The sequence below is a fragment of the Crocuta crocuta genome, unplaced genomic scaffold (assembly GCF_008692635.1).
Source record: "Crocuta crocuta isolate KB4526 unplaced genomic scaffold, BGI_CrCroc_1.0 scaffold95, whole genome shotgun sequence".
Lineage (NCBI taxonomy): Eukaryota > Metazoa > Chordata > Mammalia > Carnivora > Hyaenidae > Crocuta > Crocuta crocuta.
Window position 1 is genome coordinate 3,676,062 of NW_027530971.1, and position 23,641 is coordinate 3,699,702.

The 23,641-nt window shown below is 40.5% G+C and overlaps 2 protein-coding genes across 2 annotated transcripts in view; both read right to left on the reverse strand.

Moving 5' to 3' along the window:
• Window positions 1-11,529, reverse strand: part of CTNNAL1 (catenin alpha like 1) — a 59,860-nt gene extending 48,331 nt beyond the window's left edge. The window contains exons 1-2 of the mRNA XM_077769760.1: window positions 11,501-11,529; window positions 10,028-10,319 (exon numbers count right to left, since the gene is read on the reverse strand). Coding sequence (XP_077625886.1) covers window positions 10,028-10,319; window positions 11,501-11,529 — 321 coding nt within the window. The remainder of the gene's footprint in view (window positions 1-10,027; window positions 10,320-11,500) is intronic.
• A 252-nt stretch (window positions 11,530-11,781) lies between these two features.
• The window catches only part of TMEM245 (transmembrane protein 245), a 94,118-nt gene continuing 82,258 nt past the window's right edge, over window positions 11,782-23,641 (reverse strand). Inside the window, 1 exon segment of the mRNA XM_077769841.1 lies at window positions 11,782-16,948. Coding sequence (XP_077625967.1) covers window positions 16,903-16,948 — 46 coding nt within the window. The 3' untranslated portion in view covers window positions 11,782-16,902.

Consider the following 23,641-nt stretch of genomic DNA (forward strand, 5'->3'; position numbering starts at 1 on the left):
TCAGATGCAGATGTCAAAATCTTGGATTTCCAGCTCTGCCATAAAAAGATGAGACTTTTGGGAGGACTGGGGGTGGGGGAAAGAAATGGGAAGAAAGTAAACAATCTGTGGCCGGAGGGTAGAATGTAGTGGTTTTAAAATATGTCCACAAATTCTTTGCTATTCCTCCCTTTAAAAGGTAGAGCCTCACTCCCCTCTCCTTGAGTGTGGGCTGAACTTGGTGAATTAGTTCAGACTAATAAATAAAGCAGAAGTGACAGTAGGGTACTTTTGAGGGTAGGTAATAGACACTCCGGTTTCCATCCTTCTGTCTCTCTGCGATTACTCAGTTTAGAGAAGGCCAGTTGCCATGTCATGAAGACACTTGATCAGCCTAATGCAGAGTCCAACACGACAAACAACTGAGTGAGGCCTCCTGCCTAGAGACACCTGAGCAATCTAAAATCAGGCAGGTGAGCCACTCACAGATTCCTGAAACAGAATCTAAGATAATAAATGTTTGTTTTAAACCATGAAGTATGAGGTAATCTATTTTGCAGCGGTAAATAACTAATGCAATTTCAAATGTATGTTATTTTAAAAGAACACTCTCTTCTGGAGGAAAGAGTGGAATTGATAGAGTGGCAAAGGTAGAAGGAGGAAGACCAGTTAGGAAGCTGTTGCAACAGTCCAGGTAAAAGATGATGCTGGCTTGAAACAAAGCGGCAATAGTCAAGATGGAGGAAAACAGATAAACTGGATTGCTTGATGGATTAGACTGGTGTTGTCAAAGATGACCCCTAAATTTGTAGTAGAAGAAACAGGATGCACTGACATAACACTAACACCTCTACATGGCAGGCACAAATGGTGTTTTTGCACAAATAATCTAATTTAATCCTCACAATAATTTTAGCATGTAGGCACTACTTTTCACAGATAAGGCAACTGACACTAAAAGATGCTTATTTAAGGTCTTACAGCTTAAATTAAGAAGCCAAGATCCACAATTTGATTCAGAGGCATATTTTATTTTTTCCAGTCTTACTGATATATAACTTACATGTAAGTGATGATTAGATCCACATATTTATTGCAATGATTCCATAAGAAACTGGAAATGATTCCACAATAGAGTTAATTAAAAACTCTATCACCTTACATATTTTTTGTGATGGCAAAAGGAACATTTAAAGTCTATTATTTTAACAACTTATAAGTATTTAATACAGAGTTATTAACTATAGTCATCATGTGGTACTTTAGATCCCCAGAATTTATCCATCTTTACCTGGAAATTTGCACTCTTTGGCCAACATCTCATTTTCCCCACCACACAGACCCTCACACAACCACCATTCTACTCTCTGTTTCTATGGATTTGGCTTTTGTAGATTCCACATAGAAGGGAGCTCATTTGGTATTTGCCTTCTGTCTGATGTATTTCATTTCACTTAGCATAATGCCTTCAAGGTCCACCCACATTGTAGCAAATGGCAAGATTTCCTTCTTTCTCACGGCTGAATAATATTCCATTATAAATTTATACCATATCTTCTCCATCTATTTATCAGTAGAAGGACACTGAAATTATTGCCATATCTGTGCTATTATGAATAATATTGCAATGAATATGGGAGTGCAGATCCTCTTCAAGATCCTGATTTCATTTCTTTATGATATATACCTGAAAGTGGGATTGGTGAGTCATATGTAGTTCTACTTTTAATTTTTTTGTGGAACCTTTGTGCTGTTTTCCATAGTGGCTGTATCAATTTGCATTTTCACCAACAGTTTACAAGGCTTCTCTATTCTCCACATCCTCACCAACACTTGCTTTCTTGTATTTTTGATAACAGCCAATTCTAAGTGGTGTAAGGTGATATATCATTGAGGTTTTGATCTGTATTTCCTTGACGATTAGTGATGTTGAGCATACTTTCATAAATCTGTTGGCCAATTTTGTGTCTTCTTCAAAAATTGTTCACTTCCTCTGCCCAGTTTTAAATATTTTTCAATGTTATGAAGTGGTATGAGCTCCCTATTTAATATTAAAGACACTAACCCCTTATCAGATAGATGGCTTACAAATATTTTATTCCATTCTGTAGGCTATCTTCTCACTTTGCTGATTGTTTCTTTTGTGTGGTGAAGCTTTTTGGTTTGATATAGTCTTACTTGCTAATTTTTGCTTTTGTTACTTGTATTTTTGGTATCATATCCAAAAACCATTGCCAAGACAGAAGTTAAGGAGATTTTTCCCTCTTCTTCTAGGGATTTTACAGTTTCAAGTCTTACATTTAAGTTTTGATTCATATCCAGCAAATTTTGTGAGTGTTGTAAGTTAGGGGTCTAATTTAATTCTTTTGCATGTGACTATCCAGTTTTCCCAACACCATTTATTTTTTTTTAAATATATTCTTTTAATGTTTATTTCTGTTTTGAGAGACAGACAGACAGACAGACAAAGCATGAGTGGGAGAGGGGAAGAGAGAATGAGACACAGAATCCGAAGCAGGCTCCAGGCTGTGAGCTGTGGGCACAGAGCCCGACACAGGGCTCAAACTCGTCAACCGTGAGATAATGACCTGAGCTAAAGTCAGACACTTAACCTACTGAGCCACTTAGGTCCCCCAACCCAACACCATTTATTGAAGAAACTATCATTTCCCCATTGCATTCTTGGTTCTCTTGTCAATACTACTTTACCAAATAATTCATGTGTTTATTTCTGGTCTCTTGATTCTGTTCCATTGGACTATGAATCTGTTTTTTATGTTAGCACAAGATAGTTTAATTACTATAACTTTGTAGCATAACTTGAAATCAGGAAGTGTGATACCTCTAGCTTTGTCCTTCTTTCCCAAGATTGCTTTAGCTAGTTGGGGTCTTTTGTGCTTCCATACAAATTTTAGGATTGTTTTTGTATTTCTGTGGAGAAAAAATGCCATTGGAATTATGATAGGGATTGCACTGAATCTATGGATGGCTTTAGGTGTTATGGGCATTTTAATAATATTAATTCTTCAGATCCATGAACATGGGATATCTTTCCATTTATATGTCTCCTTCAATTTCTTTCATCAAAAACCTAGAGTTCTCAGTCTATAGATCTTTCACCTCCTTGGTTAAATCTGATGTTATTGTAAATGGAATGGTTTTATTTCTTTTTCAAATATTTTATTATTAGTGTATAGAAACACAACTGGCTTCTGCATATTGATTTTTTTATCCTGCAATTTACTGACTTAAGTTATGAGGTGTGTGTGTGTGTGTGTGTGTGTGTGTGTGTGTGTGTGTTTGTAGTCTTTAGGAGTCTTTGGTCTTATTACATACCTGATACACCCTAAGGAATTCTTAGTACCACTGGAGAGAGGACTTAACCACCATTGACTATTCCAAACTACTAACTTGAAAGAGACCCTGGAATGAAAAGAAGTTTAAGTTGTGTTTATTACAAAAAGTTTTAAATTTATAATTACAAAGAAAAGATTTGCAATTAGGCTAAAATGTCAACTATTGTTCAGTTCTGAAACACACAAATTTTGCTTTCATTAGACGCATACTACCCAGTGCATAATTAGGTGTGGCTCTCTTCCTTTTACTCAAAGCAGTCTAGAAAATGTTTAATCCAAATAGAGGTATGCATTTAAAACTGACATTTACAGAAGCCAAGTCAATCAGAAATATAGGAAAGACTGAAGAAATAAAAAATTGCCCATAATCACACTACCCTGTGAACATTTTGCCATAATTTTTCTGTCTTATTTTATACACACACACACACCTTAACACACAGTTTTACAAAACTGTGTTAAAGCTTCAACTTCCTTATCATGTGAAAAATAAGACTAGCTGCAATTTAACACTAAGCATTTAATACTTAGGCACTATCCTATGTGTTTTATATGTATTAATTCATTTAATGCTTACATCTCCCTGAGGTGAAAACTATTATTACCCTCGTCTTATAGACAAAGAATCTGAACTTAGAAGATATGAAGAATTTACCCAAGGTCACAAAAGGAGTAAGTTGCCTACACTTTTAATAACTATACTGCTTCTGTTCACCCAGGATTATGTTAAAGACTAGAGGAAAGACAGCTGGTGAGAATGCCTTGTAAAATACAGCGCCGAATAAAATTTCAGCTATTATTCTACAAAAATAGGAGGCATATTTTTAATTGGGAGTCATGACCTGAAGTTGCCCTGACACAGTCTAGAGAATGCCTGAATAAACCAGAAAAAAAAGAGGGCAGAAAGGCATCCCATGGGGAAGAAAGAGCATCTGATATATTGAAGAATTCTGCTGTGGAATAAAAGAATAAGCACTAGGGCTTACTTGATACCTTCTAACAAAGGGTGTCAAGAAGTACCAATCTCCAACAAACTATATCCTAGAAGTTAAGAGCATGAACTCTGGCTTACTTTGCCTGGGTTTGAAATCTGGCTATGTCATGAGACAGTGTGGCAAGTCATCTAGCTTTCTATAAATCCATGTTCTCGTGTGTAAAAACAGGAATAATAATAGTACATTTCACAAGGTCATTGTGGGGAATATAAGTTAGTAAATTAGTTAAGTACTTAGAATAGTGTTGGATGTGTAGTAAGCATTACATAATTGTCAGATATTACACAGTTGACATTTCTAGAATCTCTATTTCCTCATGTTTGTGATGTCATTCTTATTTTCTATAATAGCTGACAGTAATCTTTTCATTGAACTGGATTTTTAGTTTACTTTTCTCTTTTTTTAAGTTTATTTATATTTAGAGAGAGAGCATGGGTAAGGGGCAGTGAGAGAGGAAGAGAAACTCCCAAGCAGGCTCTATGCTGCTAGCACAGACCCCAGTGCAAGGCTCTAACTCACAAACTGTGAGATCATGACCTGAGTGGAAACTAAAAGTCAGATGCTTAACCAACTGAGCCGCCCACGCACTTAGTTTACGTACTTATGTTGTGGGAAAGCCAGAAAGCAAGTGAAGACCAGGAAGAAAAAATTTGGTAGCAGCCTAGACAAAAGAACAATGGCTTACTTCTCTGGACCTGAAATATAAAGGAGCCAACCCAGTACAGAGAAGTTTATCTCTTGCAGTTCGTCTCACTCAGGAGTGAGTTCTTAAAATTATTAGATATAAAAATTACAGGTGCCTGGGTGACTCATTTGGTAAAGCATGCGACTTTTGATCTCAGGGTCATGAGTTCAAGACCCACATTGGAATAGAGCCTACTTTAAAATAAATTAAATTAAAAAAAAAGAAATGAGCTAATCAGCTATAGAAACCAATATGGAAGAAAACACACCAAATCATGGGAGGTATTTTAAAAGAAGCAGAATTTACTTTATATGTTTTACCTTTGCAAGTAAACAAAAAACATCCATATATTCACATACATAAATCAGCAAAGAGGGCCCCATATGTACTCTGTTCATCGTCGATTATTGAGAGAAGGATCCTGAAAAGCCTCAGGACAATACGGAGAAACAGAAAGACAAGGTGAGCTCTTTTAGAAATTCGAAGGGTCTGTACAATGGTGAAGGAAGTACATCTATCACAGACAGGAAAAGACTAGTGGGTGGTAGAATAACATTCCACACTAGGGTGGGGTATGTGGCAGATATCCCTCTTCCCTTCCTTGGATAAAAACATTTTAAGACCGGGAGTGGGCGTTTTGACAGGAAGAATAAAGTGATTATTAAAGAAGGTGGGGAGTTGCTCTGAAAAAATGTGTTTGGGACCCAGCCCAGGGCTTTTTAAAGAACTATCTGAATTAGAAAATATCTAAGAAATGAGTATATATAACATATATATGCATCATACAAAGAAATGGGAAGATACATATGCACCCAGCAACAGTACCTCTGACAACCCACATGCATGGAGGGCCCGTCCCTTTCCACATCCCTGACCTCCCTCTCCCCAGAAGAAACCGCTGTCCTGACTTTGTGCTCATCTCTTCCTTATAACTACTGCACAGACGTTATATCCCTAATGATGTACAGTTTCATTTTGCCTGTTTTTGAGCCTTTAGTATTTGTTGCTGATAACTATAGCTGCAGCTCATTCATCTCACTGCTGCATAATATCTCAGTATATGAACATATACTGAGTATATGAACAACTTATTTAAACATCCTATTGCTAAAAGACATTTAGGTAGTTTCAGTTTGGGGCCATTAGAAGTAAACAAACAAACAAACAACTGTCAATATTGCAATCCATGTCTACCACACATTCAGGAGTTTCTCTAAGGGTAGAGATTTTGGAGAATTGCTGGGCCACAGGTAATATCCACCTTCAACTTTAGATGACATTGAACTGTCTTGCAAAGTAGTTTACTACTGGCATTCTCTTTGGCTCACATGTCTTACCAACATTTGTTCTCACCATGGTTTTAATTTGTACTTCACTGACTTCTGATGAAATTGAACATCTTTTAATATATATTTTAGCCATTAATTTCCTCTTCTGTGGTAAAGATTTTTACCAATCTTTAATAGGTAATGTTTTTATTTTTGATTGATTGCAATCCTTGATTTATTCTGGGTACTACCAATCATTTATTGATGATTTGTGTTGCAGCCACATTCTTCCACTTTAATGGCTTATCCTTTCAATTTTGATAAACAGAGGTTCTTCATTCTAAAGGAGTCAAACTTATCAACCTTTGCTTAGAAGTTTTACTTTTGCCGTATTAAAAAAATCACTTCCTACCATGAGGTGAAGACGTTACCCAGTTTTTTGCCCCCTAAAACTGTTACAGGTTTTCACTTTCATATTGATGTCCTTAATCCATCTGGAACTGACTTTTTAATACGGTGTGAGACAAGGGTCCAAATTTCACGTGTTACTGTGTTAGCCCAATTTTTAAAAAGTTTTTCCTTTCGCTACTGACCAGCAGTGCCGATTCTGTGACTTCTCAATTTTCCACATATGTGTGGATCTGTTTCTATGTTCTCTCTTCTCTTTCACTGGTCTATTGCCTTAATTATGAGAGCTTTATAATGTCTTGAAATCTTCCCACTTTGTTTCTCTTCTAGGTATTTTTGGCTCTTTGCTCTTTTATATTAATGTTATAATTACTTTTTGTCAAATTCTGTTCAAAAATCCTGTTGAAAATTTCACTAGAATTGTTAAATTTATATATTAAGAGGGAAAACATTGAGTCAGTCTAGTCACGAACATGGTAATTTATTCCATTTATCTAGATCTACTTTGCCTTTCAAAATATGTTTAAAAATCTTTTCATAAAGCTTGGCATTATATATATATACATATACATTTATATATATATATCTCCATCCATCCTCCTAGGAACCTCATATTTTGCTGTCATTTTTATTCTAACAGGCTTCTTTTAGAATTACTTTTTTGTTTTTAGAGAAATGTAGCTAACTTTGGTATACTACATTCAGTGAACTTACTAAGCCTCTCAGTTTTTATGACTTATCTGTAAACTCTTGAGTTTTCTATGTAGATCATTTTTATCAAAACAAGAGTTTTGTTTTTTCCTTCTCTATCATCACACCTTTCACTTCTTATCTCATTGCACTGGTTAGGATTTGCAGTAGTGTTGAGAAAAAAAAAAACACACTGTGCTAGCACAAGTCCCTCCTGTTTCTGGTTTTAAAGGAAATGTCTGTTTTAAATTTGACTTGTTGCTATGATGTTAACTATAGGTTTTCTGTAGATGCTCTTTATAAGGAAGTTTTCTTTTATTACTAGTTTGCTAAATGCTTTTTATCATGATTATAAGCTGCATTTAATTGAATGCTTTTTCTGTATCTACTGATAAGAACATATATCTTTCCTAATAGGTGAATGCAGAAAATTATATACATTTATCTAATACTGACTCAACCTTGTATTCCTAGAATAAGGCCAGTAACCCAGAACTTTTTACTTGGAGAGTCAGGTTAGATGATATCAGAATAGAAACTATATACTTAAAACTCCCTAAATTTTATGATGCTAGTCTTGTTTACCTCAAGACCCTGTCTCCTCTCTGGCATTGTTCATGAATCGTCCGTGCCTTCTCTGAGGAGCATTTACTATGGATGTTGTTAATTTGACACTTAGCATGTGCTAATCTATACAAACCCTGTCTCCCAACTTGACTACAAGTCCCTCAAAGAGCAGTTAGTAAGTATACGATAAGTGCTTACTTAAATATTCTTGTGGATAAATGGTAAAACATGAGTTGCATAATAACACAGCATCCTTAGAAAATGAGACTCTGGACCTGAATTTTCTAGAGACCTGCAGTTGTAATCAGCGAATACTCACTGAAACTTAAAAATCACTCTAAATTTTACCCCTTACTTCCCTGCTTTCTTAACAGTATTCTGGCCATGACTTATCCATTTCTTGATTTTGAGCAAATTCAATTTTTATTTGTTCAGTACAATCATCAGGAATGTCACTTACGGTACTGTGCTAAAGATATAGCCGTGGATACATAACGTAGGATGCAGAACCTCTGCTATGACCCTGAATCAATCTTAAACAAAGAAGAAAAAAAAAAAGAAAGCTTGCATTTTTTTCCCCTTTGGCACTGACCTCTAGTTAACTATCAGCAGCAATTCATGGGATTCACACATTCACACATTTCCTCCTCCACTCCACCCTCTTTTATTCCAGAATTACACAATGCAGAATTGTAGAACTGATACATTTTTAATGGTGATACTGTGAAAAGTTACCACTTCTCTAGATACAACTACTTTCCACCTTGTTTTTCCATTGTGGACTCTCTTCTGTGTACCTACTACTGGCTGACCTCATCACTGCTTCTGACGTCTAGAGAGAACAGAGCATATGGTGTAACTAAGAGCACAGAATCTGGAACCAGGATGCCTGGGTTCAAGTGTCAGTTTGACATTTACAGTTCAAAGTCCCAGGGAAAGTTACTCAGCCTCACTATTCCTCAGCTTCCTCTTCTCTGCAGCAAGAATAAACACAGATCTACTCATAAGATCATTATGAGAATTAACGGAGTTAATATTTATATTTAAATATTTAAAACATGGCCTAACACATAAGGATCACACACGTTTTGTTAAATAAGTGGATAAAATGTTGCCAAGCTGAACTCCACTGCTCTCTTCTCTCTGTCCTAAAACGACCCCAGTTTTTCTCTTTTTGGGTTTTGGTTGTATTGGTGGCATCCTATGGGGGGAGGAGGGCAGCGCAGATATTATTAACTGATGCCAGCATTCATTCCTTCCCGGTGGTCAGTGCCTCTACCAGACAAGGAAGGGAAGAGGGAGGAGTGTCAGCTGTATTCATTCACTGTCGGGTCAGCCAGGCCAAAGTGAGCACAGGTAAAGAAAACGGAGCTGTTTATTAAATCAGCACAACAGGAATCTAGGGACACGTGTGGCTGCTATTTTTAAATATGTGGAGGGCTGGGATGGAGAAGAGACAGCATTTAAAATTCTATGAAACAGCTACAGGCTCCCCATCACTGAACGTGTTGAAGCAGGAGACTGGTGACCAGGTGCAAAGGATGCTGTAAGAAAGAATTTTTTTTTTTAATTTAGAGTCAGATAACCTTTAAGATTCCCAGCACTTCTAAAGTCTTGGCAATACTAGCGTGAGTCATCAAGACATTACAATCCAGTTGTGAGTCACACATCGCCAACGCGCTCCTGAAGGCACAGAATTCTTCCCTCCCCACGAAGCCTGGCACATTACAACAGATCTAGGTGAGGAATTCTAGCCCTCGGGCTGCGTAGAACTCGGCTCACGGGAACAAAAACTTCTCTAAAACTCCGCGCGTCAATTAGCTGATTCCAGACTTGCGTTATGACCAACGAATACGATAAAGCATACATCTCAGACGGAATTTGGGGCAACAAGATGTATCTGGATACAGTATCAAACAGTGCTTCGCTTCACTCCAACGGGGCCCGACAAAAGGCGCCTGAAAATAGCCGGCAGGTTAAAGGGGCAGGGGCAGGCAGGGTGGCCCGGGTGCCTGGGAGCCCAGCGAACCGACACGCGCAGGGGAAAGGGACAAAGGCCTCGGGGAGCGCACGCTGGACCTGGAGGCCGGCAGGAATGCCCCGGCCGGAGTGGCCGGCAGTCGCGGGGTGGACTGGGGATGCAAACGTGGGGCTCCCCGCGGGTCCTCTCTGCCTCCAGGGAGCCGGGAGTGGGGAGGGCGCCAGGGCTGGGGGGGANAGGGCCCGCCCCCTGGCGGCCACGCCCCCGCGCGTTAGGGTCTCGGGTTCTCCCTGCAATCCCTCTCCGTCTGTCCCCCTTCCCTGCCCCGCCTCGCTCTCGCCAGGACTGATTGAACCAGACACCTGCCGGCCTCCCACGGCCACGTGGCCTCTTACCGACACAAGGACAACCGTCCCTGGCAAACCTTTTCGTCCTCCTGATAGGTGGACTGGTCCTAACTGACTTCCACGATTTCTGGAAGCTGAGCTAACTGGCGGAGCAGAGAGAGCTGGGTAGGGTCTTTCACCCTGAGACAGGAATTCTACTGGTAGAGCGTCTTTCTGGAGCTTCTCCAGAAGGTCCCATTTCCCCCTGCTCCTCTTCTGACTCTTTCTCTCTCACCATTTGGGCTGGATTGAGGATGAAACATAAGATAGTGAAGTCTTAAGGAGTACCGGGGCACTTGGCAAGGAAGCAGTGGTTTGGGTCATCTCTCGGGCTACTTTTCAAAAGGAAATTAACGTGAGCATACGGAAAAGCTTCATCTACTGTTTAACACTACTACATTTTAAAACTACTTTTCAGAATTACTTTCCCTAGGGCTAAGCCAGAGCAGTTTCCTAACAGCTGTTTCTTGACTGAAAAGATCATTAGTGTAGGGGCACCTGGGTGCCTCCGTTGGTTGAGGCTCTGACTCTTGATTTTGGCTCAAGTTGTGATCCTAGGGTCATGAGAACAAGCCCCATGTAAGGCTCTGGGCTGAGTCTGGAGTCTCCTTAAGATTCTCCCNTCTTAAAAAAAAATAAAAAAAGACAACAAAAAAAAGATCATTAGTGTATATTTCTGATTAAACTCACTTAAAGGTAAAGCTATCAGGGAGCCCCCAACATGATCAGATGGGAGGGAGGGCTGAACACCCCTTTCCTCAGGAGTTCCAGAAGCAAAGCCAAAAGGGCAGCTGTCAGAAACACGCACACCCAGTGAAGGGGCCCTAGGCGTAAGCAATAGACTGAGAAGCATGGAGAAATATTTGTGAGCTAGCCTATCTGCCAATAAGCAACTAGCAGGGTAGAAAACCCAAGGCTGGCGAGTCCACCCTTTCACTTTTGCCAGGATCATTTCTCCATCCATGTCAGATTGATGAGCTGAACACCACCAGCTCCAGGTGTCAGAGGCTCTTTCCCAAACACTTGTTGAAATGTGCTTCCCATGTGGGGTTCAGCTCCATCTGTCAGTGCTGCCAAGTTATCTTTGCTATTGAAGACAGCCATAACGTGGGTTTATTTTCTGCCTTCAAACTGTGCCGTTCTTTTAACCAACTTTTCCTTGATTCTTACTCCCCAGCCACTTACCTTACCACTTCTTTGTCTACCAAGGCCATCTTCCGGAGTGCACTGAGGACTCCAGCCTCAGCCTTGGGCCTTTTCACCTCTTTAAGGTGCCCAGCACCCACTCTCCAGACACATCTTCCCTTATGTAAGTTGCCCATATTACATAAAAGTTCAGTGTAGGCATTGGTGCCAAAGAAAAGTATTTAAGGCCTAAGTAAGAGACAGATGGATGTTTTCATGAAAGTTTCACTTCACTAAAGATTAAATTTCTCAATAGAAATGAGACTAAGATTACCACCTGATTCATTTAACACTAGTAATTTTATTTCAAAATATAAATATTTCACATTTACAAAGAAGTTACATCAGTAGGTTGTCAAAGCAAATTAAAGCTAAGAAGTAGGCTCTGTGTGAGAATAAAGAATATGGACTGTATTTGAAAAAACTTTTTTTGCTTTCAAACCATCTCTGTTTTGCCTGAGAACGCAGAGATGATACCTTACCAGAAGTTATTTGGGCAATTACAATTATATACCCATTCTTGGTTTCAAAATCAAATGGTATCTGAAATATCCCCAGTCACTCAAACAAGGAGCACTACAAAGGACAGAAGTGTTTTCTTTGGGATAGCAATAATAAGAGTTACACTTTCTGGGCCACTATAAAAAAAATATATAGGGTTTGATAATAGGCCAAAATGATGTTAACTTGAAGATTTGCTTCCACACCTTTCATTTTAAGCTATAAAGCCAGAAGAAAAGTAAGAAACCAGGTGTGGCGTAAAGAACTCTGGACTTGGAGTCAGAAGTTCTGTAAGTGAATTCTGGCTCCGTAATTTTGTGGTATAAACTTAAGGGAAAAATCACAAAAAAACTTTTTTGAGCCTCCAGTGCCTCATTTAATAATACTTAACACCTGCCTATCTCACAGGGTTGCTATGAAAGCAGTCTGAAAACTATAAAGTGACAAAGGCATTAAAATGTAATATCAATATATCACCACTGTATTTGCACATTAACAGATTCTTGAAAAACTTGCAAAACTAAACACAAATACTGATTTTATACACCGTAATAGGTGGAAAAGAATCTCTATACTTTACGTATAGCTCTGAACAGCAAATATGTTTTCTTTCTGGTATCTCACTAAACTCTGAGATTTATTACAGTTTACATGGAACCATGGTAATAGATTTACCATTCAGAATTTCCATTAAGGACGTCTCCTAAAAGAGCTGTAAACTCACTTGAGCGGCATGTTTCCCAAAGGACCAGGAGTCCTTGGAGAAGCTCTGCTAAGAGGGGGAGCTCAGGGGGGCAGCTTAAGGTCAAGTAAGTCTAGTAAACACAGTCTTTGTCCCCTCATAAATTTGCAATATATAACAGCAGGTTTAAAAACTCTGAGAAGTCCGACAGCAAGGAAACAAACTCAGCATTCTTCAATTTTAATTGACCGTGGAGTCCCCTCCCCTCATACACACTTCTGTCTCTTAGAACATCTACTAACATCCCTTGGAGCTAGGGCTATAAGGAACACATTTTTCAAAAAGCTGCTCGACCGAAAGGGAAAGGGAGGAGAAGCAGAGAAAAAAAGGACTGGGGCACCTGGGTGGCTCAGTTGGTTAAGCGTCTGACGTCGGCTTAGGTCATGATCTCACAGTTCGTGGGTCCGAGCCCCACGCTCTGTTGTCAGGGCAGAGCCTACTTGGAATTCTCTGTCTCCCTCTCTTTCTGCCCTTCTCTCCCTCTCCTTCTTCCCCTCCCCACTCACTCTCTCTCTCTCTCAACAGTAAATATTAAAAGAGAGAGAAAGAGAGAGAGAAAAGAACTGTATTCTACTCAGAATTGTTACTAGCTGACTCTGTGTTAGAAAAGCCTATGGATTTGTTTTCTCCCCTAGAAAAGTGACAGGATCACCTAATTATAGAAAGCCCATTATAGCACAGAATTTCTATGACTCTAGTAGAGAGAGAACATCTTGATTTACAATTCTCTTGATTATTTTTAAACCATCAAAAAATAACTGCTCAATGGTTTCAGTTAGCATGTGCATATTTTTGCAGGTCCTCAATAAATTAATGAAATGAATATATTTTAATAGCAAATGTGTAAGGACAAAAAATTAAAAAAAAAAAAACCAAAGTAGTTGGTCTTAGCTGGAACTAACACTTGGAAATACACTGCCAGAGGCTATTTCCAATGTGAAATGCCTACTATAATATTCTTGTAAGGGTCTCAACAGACCCTAGAGGAAACTGCCAGTCAGGACCGGAGGATGGGATGGTCTGAAGGGGTTTTTCCTATAAACCCTGAGGTTGAGAGCCCTGGATGGCTCACCTAAAATTCCTTTGCTCTAATCAAACCCTTCATGCCCTGAATCTCTGAATATCTCTTGCCCAGTAGGGACACATCCTGAAGCACTAAATGCAACCAATGTGGGAACTCGGGGTATGATTAGGGTCACGATGGGTATTTAAGACCAAAGTTAGCCAGAGGCCCTCAGCTTGCAAGCCTTTTAGCCGCCCTTTCACTGAAGACACAGCTGCTATTTCCAAAGGCTCTGAGTTTGTTTAAATATAGTAAACCTCCACAACACTTCTTGACCTTGTCAAGAGTCTGTCTCCACCAGCATCACAAGTCACAGGAAAATCCTGCCAGCTAACCACCTCTAACAGAAGAGAGTGTTAGGAATCCTCACAAATTTAAACATAAATAGGACTTGTAACTCAGGCAGTCTGACAGAGATCACTTCCAGGAACAGAAAATGTGATAGGAATTTTGGAACTGAAAAAGGATTCATAGGGCATGGAGTTTATGCTAAAAACCCTCTACCTTATTCTCTCTTAGAAAAGAGAGGAGCACATCTGTGCGGAGACTTTTATTTTCTCCCAATCCCCCATTTGGTTTACAACTGAACTAATGAATATGAACTTAAAACTAATCGTTAACAAAGCTATAAAATGTAAGACATTGTGATAGGATTCTGGATCAATTTTTACTGAAGCTACTTCATCAATGCATGGTCTGTTCCTAGGAAGACTGACCCGTCCTGGGACAAATCCTAACTGAGAATCTGGGGGCAGGTCATCTCTGAGACCTGAGCTGGAGACTCACCCCTTTTCACACCCCGTGATCTCTGTGTCCTGAGAAAATTCTGTAAACCCTCTTCACTATACCAAAGAGATAGGTTTCTCTGTTTGGGGGTTCCAGGAAGACCTCCCCAACTGGTTGACTTTCTGAGTCCTTATGCGGTTGCAGGAGGGCCAGGGCAGTTCCAGTCTCCGGATGAGGACTGTGCAGCACTCTGGGGTCCCTCTGCTCCCGATACTTCAAGTGATATTACATCATTGCCAATTATGGCAGCTCTAGACTCTTCTCTTAGGGCTCAAAGTTCCCCTCTATGATCCTCGTATTTACACTAATAATTATGACCAGCAACAGCCATATATTAGCTCGAGGTTGGTTTTTTGCAATATCACTTTATACAGCTAAAAGCACTTTGGAGGAACATAATTTGTATACGCAGACGCAACTCACGGTGTGTGATACTTCTCTCTTCCAAATGTGCCAATTTGAGCTATAAACTTAACCAGCATACAATTAATAAAAACAAAGCTGATTTCTTTTTTAACCCTTTTAATGTGAAAATTTTAATTTTAGTAATGCACATGACTTGGCCAGGATTCAAGGGGAGAGAAGGGCTTTTATGAGTTATCGCCTGTGGCACCCTGTGCAGTAGTTGGCATGGGAGCCAGAGTTGGCAAACTCTTGACCAATGTTTTACTGAACAAATGACTGAAGAAAGACAGAAGTCAGTCAGTGGCCAAATGGAACACTCGGTGTAACATCAGATTACAATTGTTGAAGGACAGTAAAAATAAGAGATCTGCATGTAATCTACTGTATAAAGTCAAAGCCCTCACAGTAGCCTCTTTCCTAGATGGAGCTAATTTCTTAAGTAATATCAGAATAAACCTAAGCTAATTATTATTAACTATGCTTTAGGGAGACGATGTTTTAGGGGAAAAAATGATTTCTACCTTTGTTTTCCAAAGGGAGGTCTTTCATACTTAGGAACCCTTTGTCCCTCATATTCCCTTGGGAGATGGATAAAGAGCCTAATGATTGCGTTAAACAGTGTAAAGGGCACATAGCCAAGAGCTGGGTTCTAGTCCCAGCCTTGTCATTAACTGTAGGACAAACACTAGGAAAACTGTGGAAGATACTGGGAGAAATGCTACAGTATAGCACAATCTGCAGCCTACAAAGTCAGAAAGTGTTGAGGTAAAAATCTTACTAAATTTTTCTGAACCTTAGTTTCCCCATCTGTATGAAACTGTGCTAAAATAATATAAAGCTATATGAAAGCTGATGGGGAGTGGCTGTGACATAATAAAGGACTTTGTAAGATGCAAAGCACTATGCTGGTTATCGTGATAGCTGAGATACTTTAAAAAGTCGTAATTCAACAAGCCTTCATCTAGAGTCTTATGTGCAAGGCACTGTGCTAAGTGATGGAAAAACACTACATAAATGTAACATTCTACTGCTAATAAGTAACTAATTGGCAGAATTCCAAATAAGCAAACAGGGATACATTCAACAACTCAGAGAATTGTTACTCCTGAGATTTTTCACTTAAAGTATCTGGAAAGAAAACCTGAACCACAACTGAATTCTGTCATACCGTTACCATTAATAGCAGCTTAATATGTATTTTCCTTCAAAGTGGTCAACCAAGTTTTAGAAATTTGGCCATAGTGTGATGGGGTATGGAGGGAAGAGAAGGGGGTGGAGGGAGAGACTGTCTTTCTGTTTCTCCTATGGTTGCAACACACAACTAACTGACTTTCAAATAAGCCATCCCGTCTTACACTTAAGATTTGTTCTTTCTTACAGAGGGGACCATACATGGTGGAAGAAGGGAAGAAGACTCCTTTCTCCTGCTCAAGAAACTGCATATTCAAAAGTGAAAACCCTCTTCATTAAAAAGTGACGGCCATAGAAAAGTTTAAGAACAGATTCCTTAAAGCAGGAGAAAATTACACTGTAAATACTTTTAACAGCAGGTAGTTCAGGGCTCTTAAAATACCTTCATAAATACATATTATAATAACATAGATAACCAAAGTGGGAATTTTCAAGCCATGGTACCAGTGTATAAATCGCAGCTTTCCAAGCCATCCTAGCAACAATTAAGTGAGCAAACCACAATTCTGAGCTCTAAAGCTGTGCTTTAAAATATAAAGCAACCCACAGCGAGTTCTCTCTTGTCCAAACATTCTGTAGGGAAGGCCAGGAGGGTTCTGCTGCTTTCCCGGGCTCTGCTTGCGAGGAACGGATGAAAGGACAGAAGGCCACAGCTGAGCCGAACTCACTATCAAGACGGAGCCTCCTACAGAAATCACTGCGGTGAAAACCATGTCAGTCTACTGAAGTTTTCAGATCATCAGAAATATCATGGAAAGTTCTATAAGGAAAAAAGAAGAGAACAATTAGTTCTGCTTTCGGAAAAGGGATGGAGGGTGGGATAAAACCAAAGAGATACAGGAAAAAAACAGAAGCAAAACAATATCATACCGGTAGTTAATTGCCACAGAACAATATCCTATTTTTAGAACCGGAGAGCCTTGACGAGGTCATATAGTCACTATTTTTTGCTAAGACTTTCACTAAGTATTATTTCAAAGTCTACTAGTTGTCTCTCGGTTTTTGGTAACAAGAACTCTAGTTTTTTGCTGGGTCCATGGTCTCGCATCCAAGATGATTTCCCCAAGCTCCTAATATCTGGTCTGGATGGAGGTGGTCTGCTACATATCCAAGGTGCCTCCCTCGGACTGTTGTAGCTAGCTTGCCTTTGCTACATCATTTACATGCCCAAGCTAGGAGGATGTCCCCCAGGCAGGTCTGCATCTGCGGTGGCCAGGTCAGAGTTTATCAATGATGCACTCAAGAACCCATCTTACACAAAAAGGCCTCATGCCATGGCTGGCAGAACAGGATGCAAGGACACTGAATGTCTGTGGAACAGCCATACGAGCCCTAGACTGCCTACCTCTGGCTTCTTTTGCCCAAGAAATAAACCTCTAGCTCATTTAAGTCATTGTTATTTTGAGTTCTGTTGGTGGGATTTTTTTCACTTTTTGTTTTTCTGCTTATATACAGTCAAATCTATCTGAAATGAGACAAAGCACACGTGTACCACCCTTTCAGGCAGAGGTGATTTGCTCCTTTACAACATAATCACCAACTAGGAACTCAGAAAAAACAGTTAAGGGTACAATGTTTACATTTTTCAGAACAAATCTAAAGTCTCTAAGTTATATCAATTTGCAGTCACATCACTGTAAAACGTTGTATCTTCTTAGTTTATTTATCTGTCAAATAAAGCCCATTTTATTTTCATACCTATAACCAAGTGTTAGTTACTGTAAACAGATTATGCGGCTTTCTCATTATAAATGGGCCCAAAAAATTCAGAGACCAATTGAGTTGTAGGAACAAAAGACAAGTTGTCATTGGGTGCAGATCATCTACAGGTTCATAAAGCAGATAATCTAAACTTCAGCTGCAGTTCCACACTCATGCCACCTCTCTTACCCCTTTTACCTCACTCCTTTGTCTTCTCAGTGTTCCTACCACACAATGAGGAGGGTTAGCGGGGTGGAGCAGAAGTAAATTAAAGGCAAACCCTCGGGCCCAATCTCAGAAGTACTTCAGAATCACGAGGGCACAGGTAGAATGCTACAGAAGAGAGCTTACATTCAAGGACACTCTATCTCCGGGCTGCCTCACTGGTGGGCGCCCTAACCCCTCATCCCTTGGACACGCACCCCTAACTAGCACGGCTCCGCTTCCAAAAGGAACACTCTGAGGAGTGGACAAGCTTCCAGGTTATGGCTCTGAAAGGGTTTACGTGTGTCATGGCCGAATTCACAATGTTAAACATATGCTGGCAGGTAAAAGAATTGGAATGAATTTTGTTTCCTTAAATATTTTTTACACTCTGAAAGAAATCCCCCAACACAAAGATTTATATACACACAGACTTTATATGTGTTACTATCTCTCTGTACATCAAATCAGGGTATCTCAACAGCAGCACCATCAACATTTTTGTGCATTATAAGAGGTTTAGCAGCATCCCTGCCTCTATCTGCTAAACTTGTGACAATCAAAATGACTCTCTACATTGCCAAATATCTCCTGAGGGGAGCAAAAATCATGCCCCCCTCCCCCAGCTGATTGTCTACAAGCTGTCTCAGATGGCATGAATTTCATGAACAGTACTCAGTTCAGGGAAACCCTAGAAAATCTTTAAAACCAATAACCCAAAACTGGTGAATATTAAAAGGCATTTTCCGAAATGCAACAGGTTTCTAAATTTGTTTGACATCTTTTCACATTTCTAAGATAATCTGCAAGTTTGAATCTCTGTTCAATTCCTCTAAATTGTGAATGAAAATGTCTGCCAGAGGGCAAAGATGCATGAAATAAGATTAAGACTGTGGTTGGCTTGGTGACTGCTTTCTGTTGACAAGTAAGCTTAGCTGTAACCTTGAAATGCATACCTACTATTCAGTTCTGCCCTCAGGCCAAGAAGGCCTCCAAAAGGACCCAGAAGAAAGAAAGCAAAGTGAAGCAAGCCGAGAAAACAGTTACTAACAGTTTTCCAACTAAACATTCTATCCTCTCTAGATGTTTACAGTGGCGATGGTGGGGGCGTGTAAGTGCACGTGTGCATGGCGTGCGAGCATGAGTGAGTGAGTGTGTGTGTGTGTGTGTGTGTGCGCGCGCGTGCAGTGTGTAGAAGCCTATAGAAGTAACACTGATCTCTAACAAACCTGTATATCCCGGAAAACAAACTCTCTAATCTAGCAACACAGAAATGATTTACTTCCCTCCTCATTGAGAGGCGCTGAACTAACTAATCAGCAAGGCTCATTAAACCTGAACTCTCTAGAGTAAGAAGAAACAAAGGAAGAATACCACATTGACAATATTTCTAGAAATCGTAAAAGTTCTACCTTAATCATCTAAATACAGTGTTCTTTTTCAAACCATAAGGATCTTTATGCTAAGAACCACAGTGGTAGGAGGCGCCTGGGTGGCTCAGTCAGTTAAGTGTCTGACTCTTGATTCTGGCTCAGGTCATGATCTCACAGTTTATGAGATAGAGCCCAGGGTCTGACTCTGCGCTGACAGCACAGAGCCTGCTTGGGATACTCTCTCTCCCTCTCCCTCGGCCCCTCCCGTTTGTGAACTCTGTTTCTCCTTCTCTCAAAATAAATAAACTAAAAAAAAAGAAAAAAGAAAAAAAGAACTACAGTGGTAGAATTTCTTATTTAAGAGTAAAAAATGCAGAATAGGACCACATGTGCCTGGAGGGACAGAGACTGCTATTAATATTTTACAGTTCCTTTAATGGCAATGGAGACTGTGTGGTGTGATTTCTCATTTACAATCCCTTGCTCCTTGAAAATGTTTCTGAGTCTTCCTCCCCCAAAGTTTCAGTGAGATTTTTAAAAATTCATTTATGTAAACATTTAAACTTTTTCTGATTTAACAGCTCAAGACCTGTTGACTTCTTTCTTCCTAGAAATACAGAATTTTGGACATTTAAAAATAAAAAGCTTTAAGTGACATAGTTGGCCTGGCCTAGATGAGAGTCTATTTCCTAAACCTTCACTTAGCACAGGAACACAATCCCGTGACAGAGCACATGTCATCGCTATTATGCACATCCCTTCCTTTCCAACATATTTGGAACCCAGCTCTAAGGCTGGGGTTCACTATGTTCCATCCTCTTTTATCAACCTCAAAGTGATATTGCAAAAATCTTTTTATCTGATCTGTTCTTGGCTTCCCCAATCTATTAATTTATCAAATGTTCACTGAGCATTTTATATGTGCCAGACACCATGCTAGGAATGGTAAAAGAGTGATAAACAGATGAGACATAGTGTCTACTTTGAGAAAGCTTACCAGCGACTGGGAAAAGACAGTCAAACCTACACAAATATAAGGTGTGTTAAGTTCCAACAGGATAAGTACAAGATGCTGTGTGGTGGGGAGACCATGAAGCAGGGACAACTCACCTGGAGGGTAAGAAAGAAAAAAGAAGAAGAGAGAAAAAACAGAGAGTCTGCACTACAGAGCACAGAGTAGAGGGAAGAAGAACGGGGGTGGAGACGGTGGAGAGGCTGCTGAGTAACCCTTGCACTGGGTTATACCAGTGGAAATACAGAGGAATGAGAGGACTCAGGAGGTTTTCAAGTGACAGAAGCAAAGGAGAAGCACCAGTGAACAGGGCATGAGTCAAGTACAGCTCCCTTCCCTCCTTCAATTCCCCCCACCCCTCGTTAGCGCAAACTAGCATGACAGGGAGTGAGTGCACTCCAGCTGAAATTCTGAAGGTTACCGTAAAGGTCTGTGGCTGTGGGATGCCTTCTGGAGAACACCTTTGTGTCTCATTTTGCAAAGACAAGGGAAAAACAAGTGCTCTATAAAGTTGGATGCATTAAACCCTAGTTTAATTCCTAAATGATTTCTTTGACATTCCTTTTATTCACTTTTGATTTAACTTTGGATATTAAATTATGAAAGTCTGATTAAAAGAATGCTTCTACAACAAGCATTGGACTACTAATAACTCCTGCTAGTGAAAGATTAAGCTGAGTTCCTAAAGGACCACATTCCAGTGTCAAGCTCGGTACTGTCAAGATGTGACAGGGGGCAGAGGAAAACCTTAATACAGACAACAGCATTCCCGGAGGAGTCCCTGGGATATGTTCCTACTTCCTTCTTGCAGGTTTTACTGCTCAGTTTTTGGTAGGAGTGAAAAAGTACATCAAATCCAGTCTGAATATCCTGTCCAAAAGTCAAGAAAGTACTCTCAGGCACGTGACTGCAGGAGAGCTTTTGCCCTCCCCCACACCTCCCAGACAGCCCCAGTGTAGACAGCGAACAGAGGAAGTGATATGCTTGGCTTACTGAACAGAGGGAGCCTTAGGCTGTGCTGTGTCTGTGACATTCAGCCCCATCATACTGCAAACACCACTATCGACAGCTAATCTCAAAGAAAGGGGGTCCTCCCTCCTTCGTTCTTCCTTAGATGGATAGTTGTCCATCCCTCTGAAGAGAGATGGAATGACATCTGCGAATAGAAGGTATGTCTGCCTCCCAAAACGGAACCGTGCACCCTCTGCTATCCCACCGCAGCAAGCCTGTTGTGTCTGAGGCCGGGAGGGAACGCCAGCATGGCAGCAGCTCAGACAGCAAGAGGAAACAGGTCAGGACGAGATCATGTAGGGTCTTGCAAGCCACGTCAAGGGCTTTGATCTTCCTCCTAAAACCAATGGGAGGCCATTTTTGGTAAGAGAGTATCGTGATCAGATAAGCTTGCATTTTGAAGAGAACAAATGAGCTGTAGCGTGGAGGCACGAGAGAACTGGGAGAGCGGAGGCTGGGAGACTGGTCAGAGACCACGGGGACCACAGCGGTCAGGGTGAGACCCGCAGCAGCCACGCCCAGCTCAGACCCGGGGCGCGGCGCTGTACGCGCGGAGGAAGAAGAGATTGCAGGGAAAGCACACAAGACTTGGTAAGGTTGGTGACCGAGGAGATGGGGAGCAGGAAGAATGACCACAAACTGGCGTTCAGAAGTGGAGTGTAGCATTCCCCGAGGTAGGAAACAGGGAAACGTTTGTTCTTGTGAAAGGGGAGAGGATGGCTCAAGAAGGAAAAGAGAGATCATTGGTTGAAATGCACCAGCTCACCTACTTTTTAGATATGTGGCTAGGGGCAAGCTAACCTCTCTATGCCCTGATTCCCTCACCTATAAAACATGGAAACTTACAACTCCTAACCTCATATGTGGACACTGGCCAGATTAAATAAAATCACACATGTAAAGTTTTACCATAGCACTTCATCCCAGCAAATGTCAGTAGAGGTGGTGTTTCTTACTGTTTAAGGTCTCATTTGACTTCCCGCCGAAGGGTGAGGTATTGAACTCACGTTTCCTTCAGGCCCTCTCAAAACCCCATTAAAATGCCAGTAAAGGTAATTTTTTTTAAGGCATAAACTTACCTGGAAAAAATGCTTTAACATAAGAGGTAAGAGCAATAAACTTTTAAAGTTTATTTCTTTATTTATTATTAATGTTGAGAGAGAAAGAGAGAGAGAATCCCAAGGAGGTTCCATGCTATCAGCACAGAGTCCAATAAGGTGTTCAATCCTATGAATTGTAAAATCATGACCTGAGCTGAATTCAAGAGTTGGAGGCTTCACCGACTGAGCCACCCAGGCGCCCCAAGAGCAATAAACTTTTAGAAGATGGAAAGCAGATGGAACAACTGCTCTGACCCTGCATACCCTAAAAGCTCTTCCTAGGCTCATAGTGGAAAAAGCCAGGAGACTATTTGATTTATTCAATAAAATCCCCCATGAGGCTCAGAAACTGGCGATACCAAGTAAACTCGGGCAGTGCTGTTAAGGTGGGGCTCAATACAGTAGAACTATCTTAAAGTCTACTTAAAAAGCAGTAAGACTCCACTGCTCCAATATCCTCACCTACCTCCACCTGGCCAAGCAACTGGCCCTATCACTGGCAGAAAATGCTTGGGATTCTGGCTCTCTTTCTCTCTGTTCTTCCCCGGCTTGTACTCTCTCAAACATCAATAGATAAACTAAAAAAAAAGATTAAAAAAATTAATCAAAAGTAGAGCATAGTGGGTGAGCCAAGCCTAATCAGGCAAGGTCTTTAAAAAGGAATCTTAGTGGTCAGAAACAGAAGTCAGGAAAATGCTCTTCTGCTGGCTCGAAGACACAAACAGCCCTGTTAGGAAACTGCCCATGGAGAGCTGCGAGTCTCAGTTCTACATGAGCAAGAAAATGAACTCTGCCAACAAGAAGCAAGCTTGAAACCCAACCCGCAGATAAAACCCCAGTGCCAGCTGACACCTTGCCTGCAGCCTGGTCAGACCCGAAGCAGACGATGCAGCTACAGTATGCCTGGACTCCCGACCCATGAAGACTTTAATATAACAAATGTATGTTGTTTTAAACTACAAACTTAGTGGTAATTTATTATGCATCTCTCTTTCTCTCTCTCTCTCTCTCTCTCTCTCTCTCTCTCTCTCACACACACACACACACACACA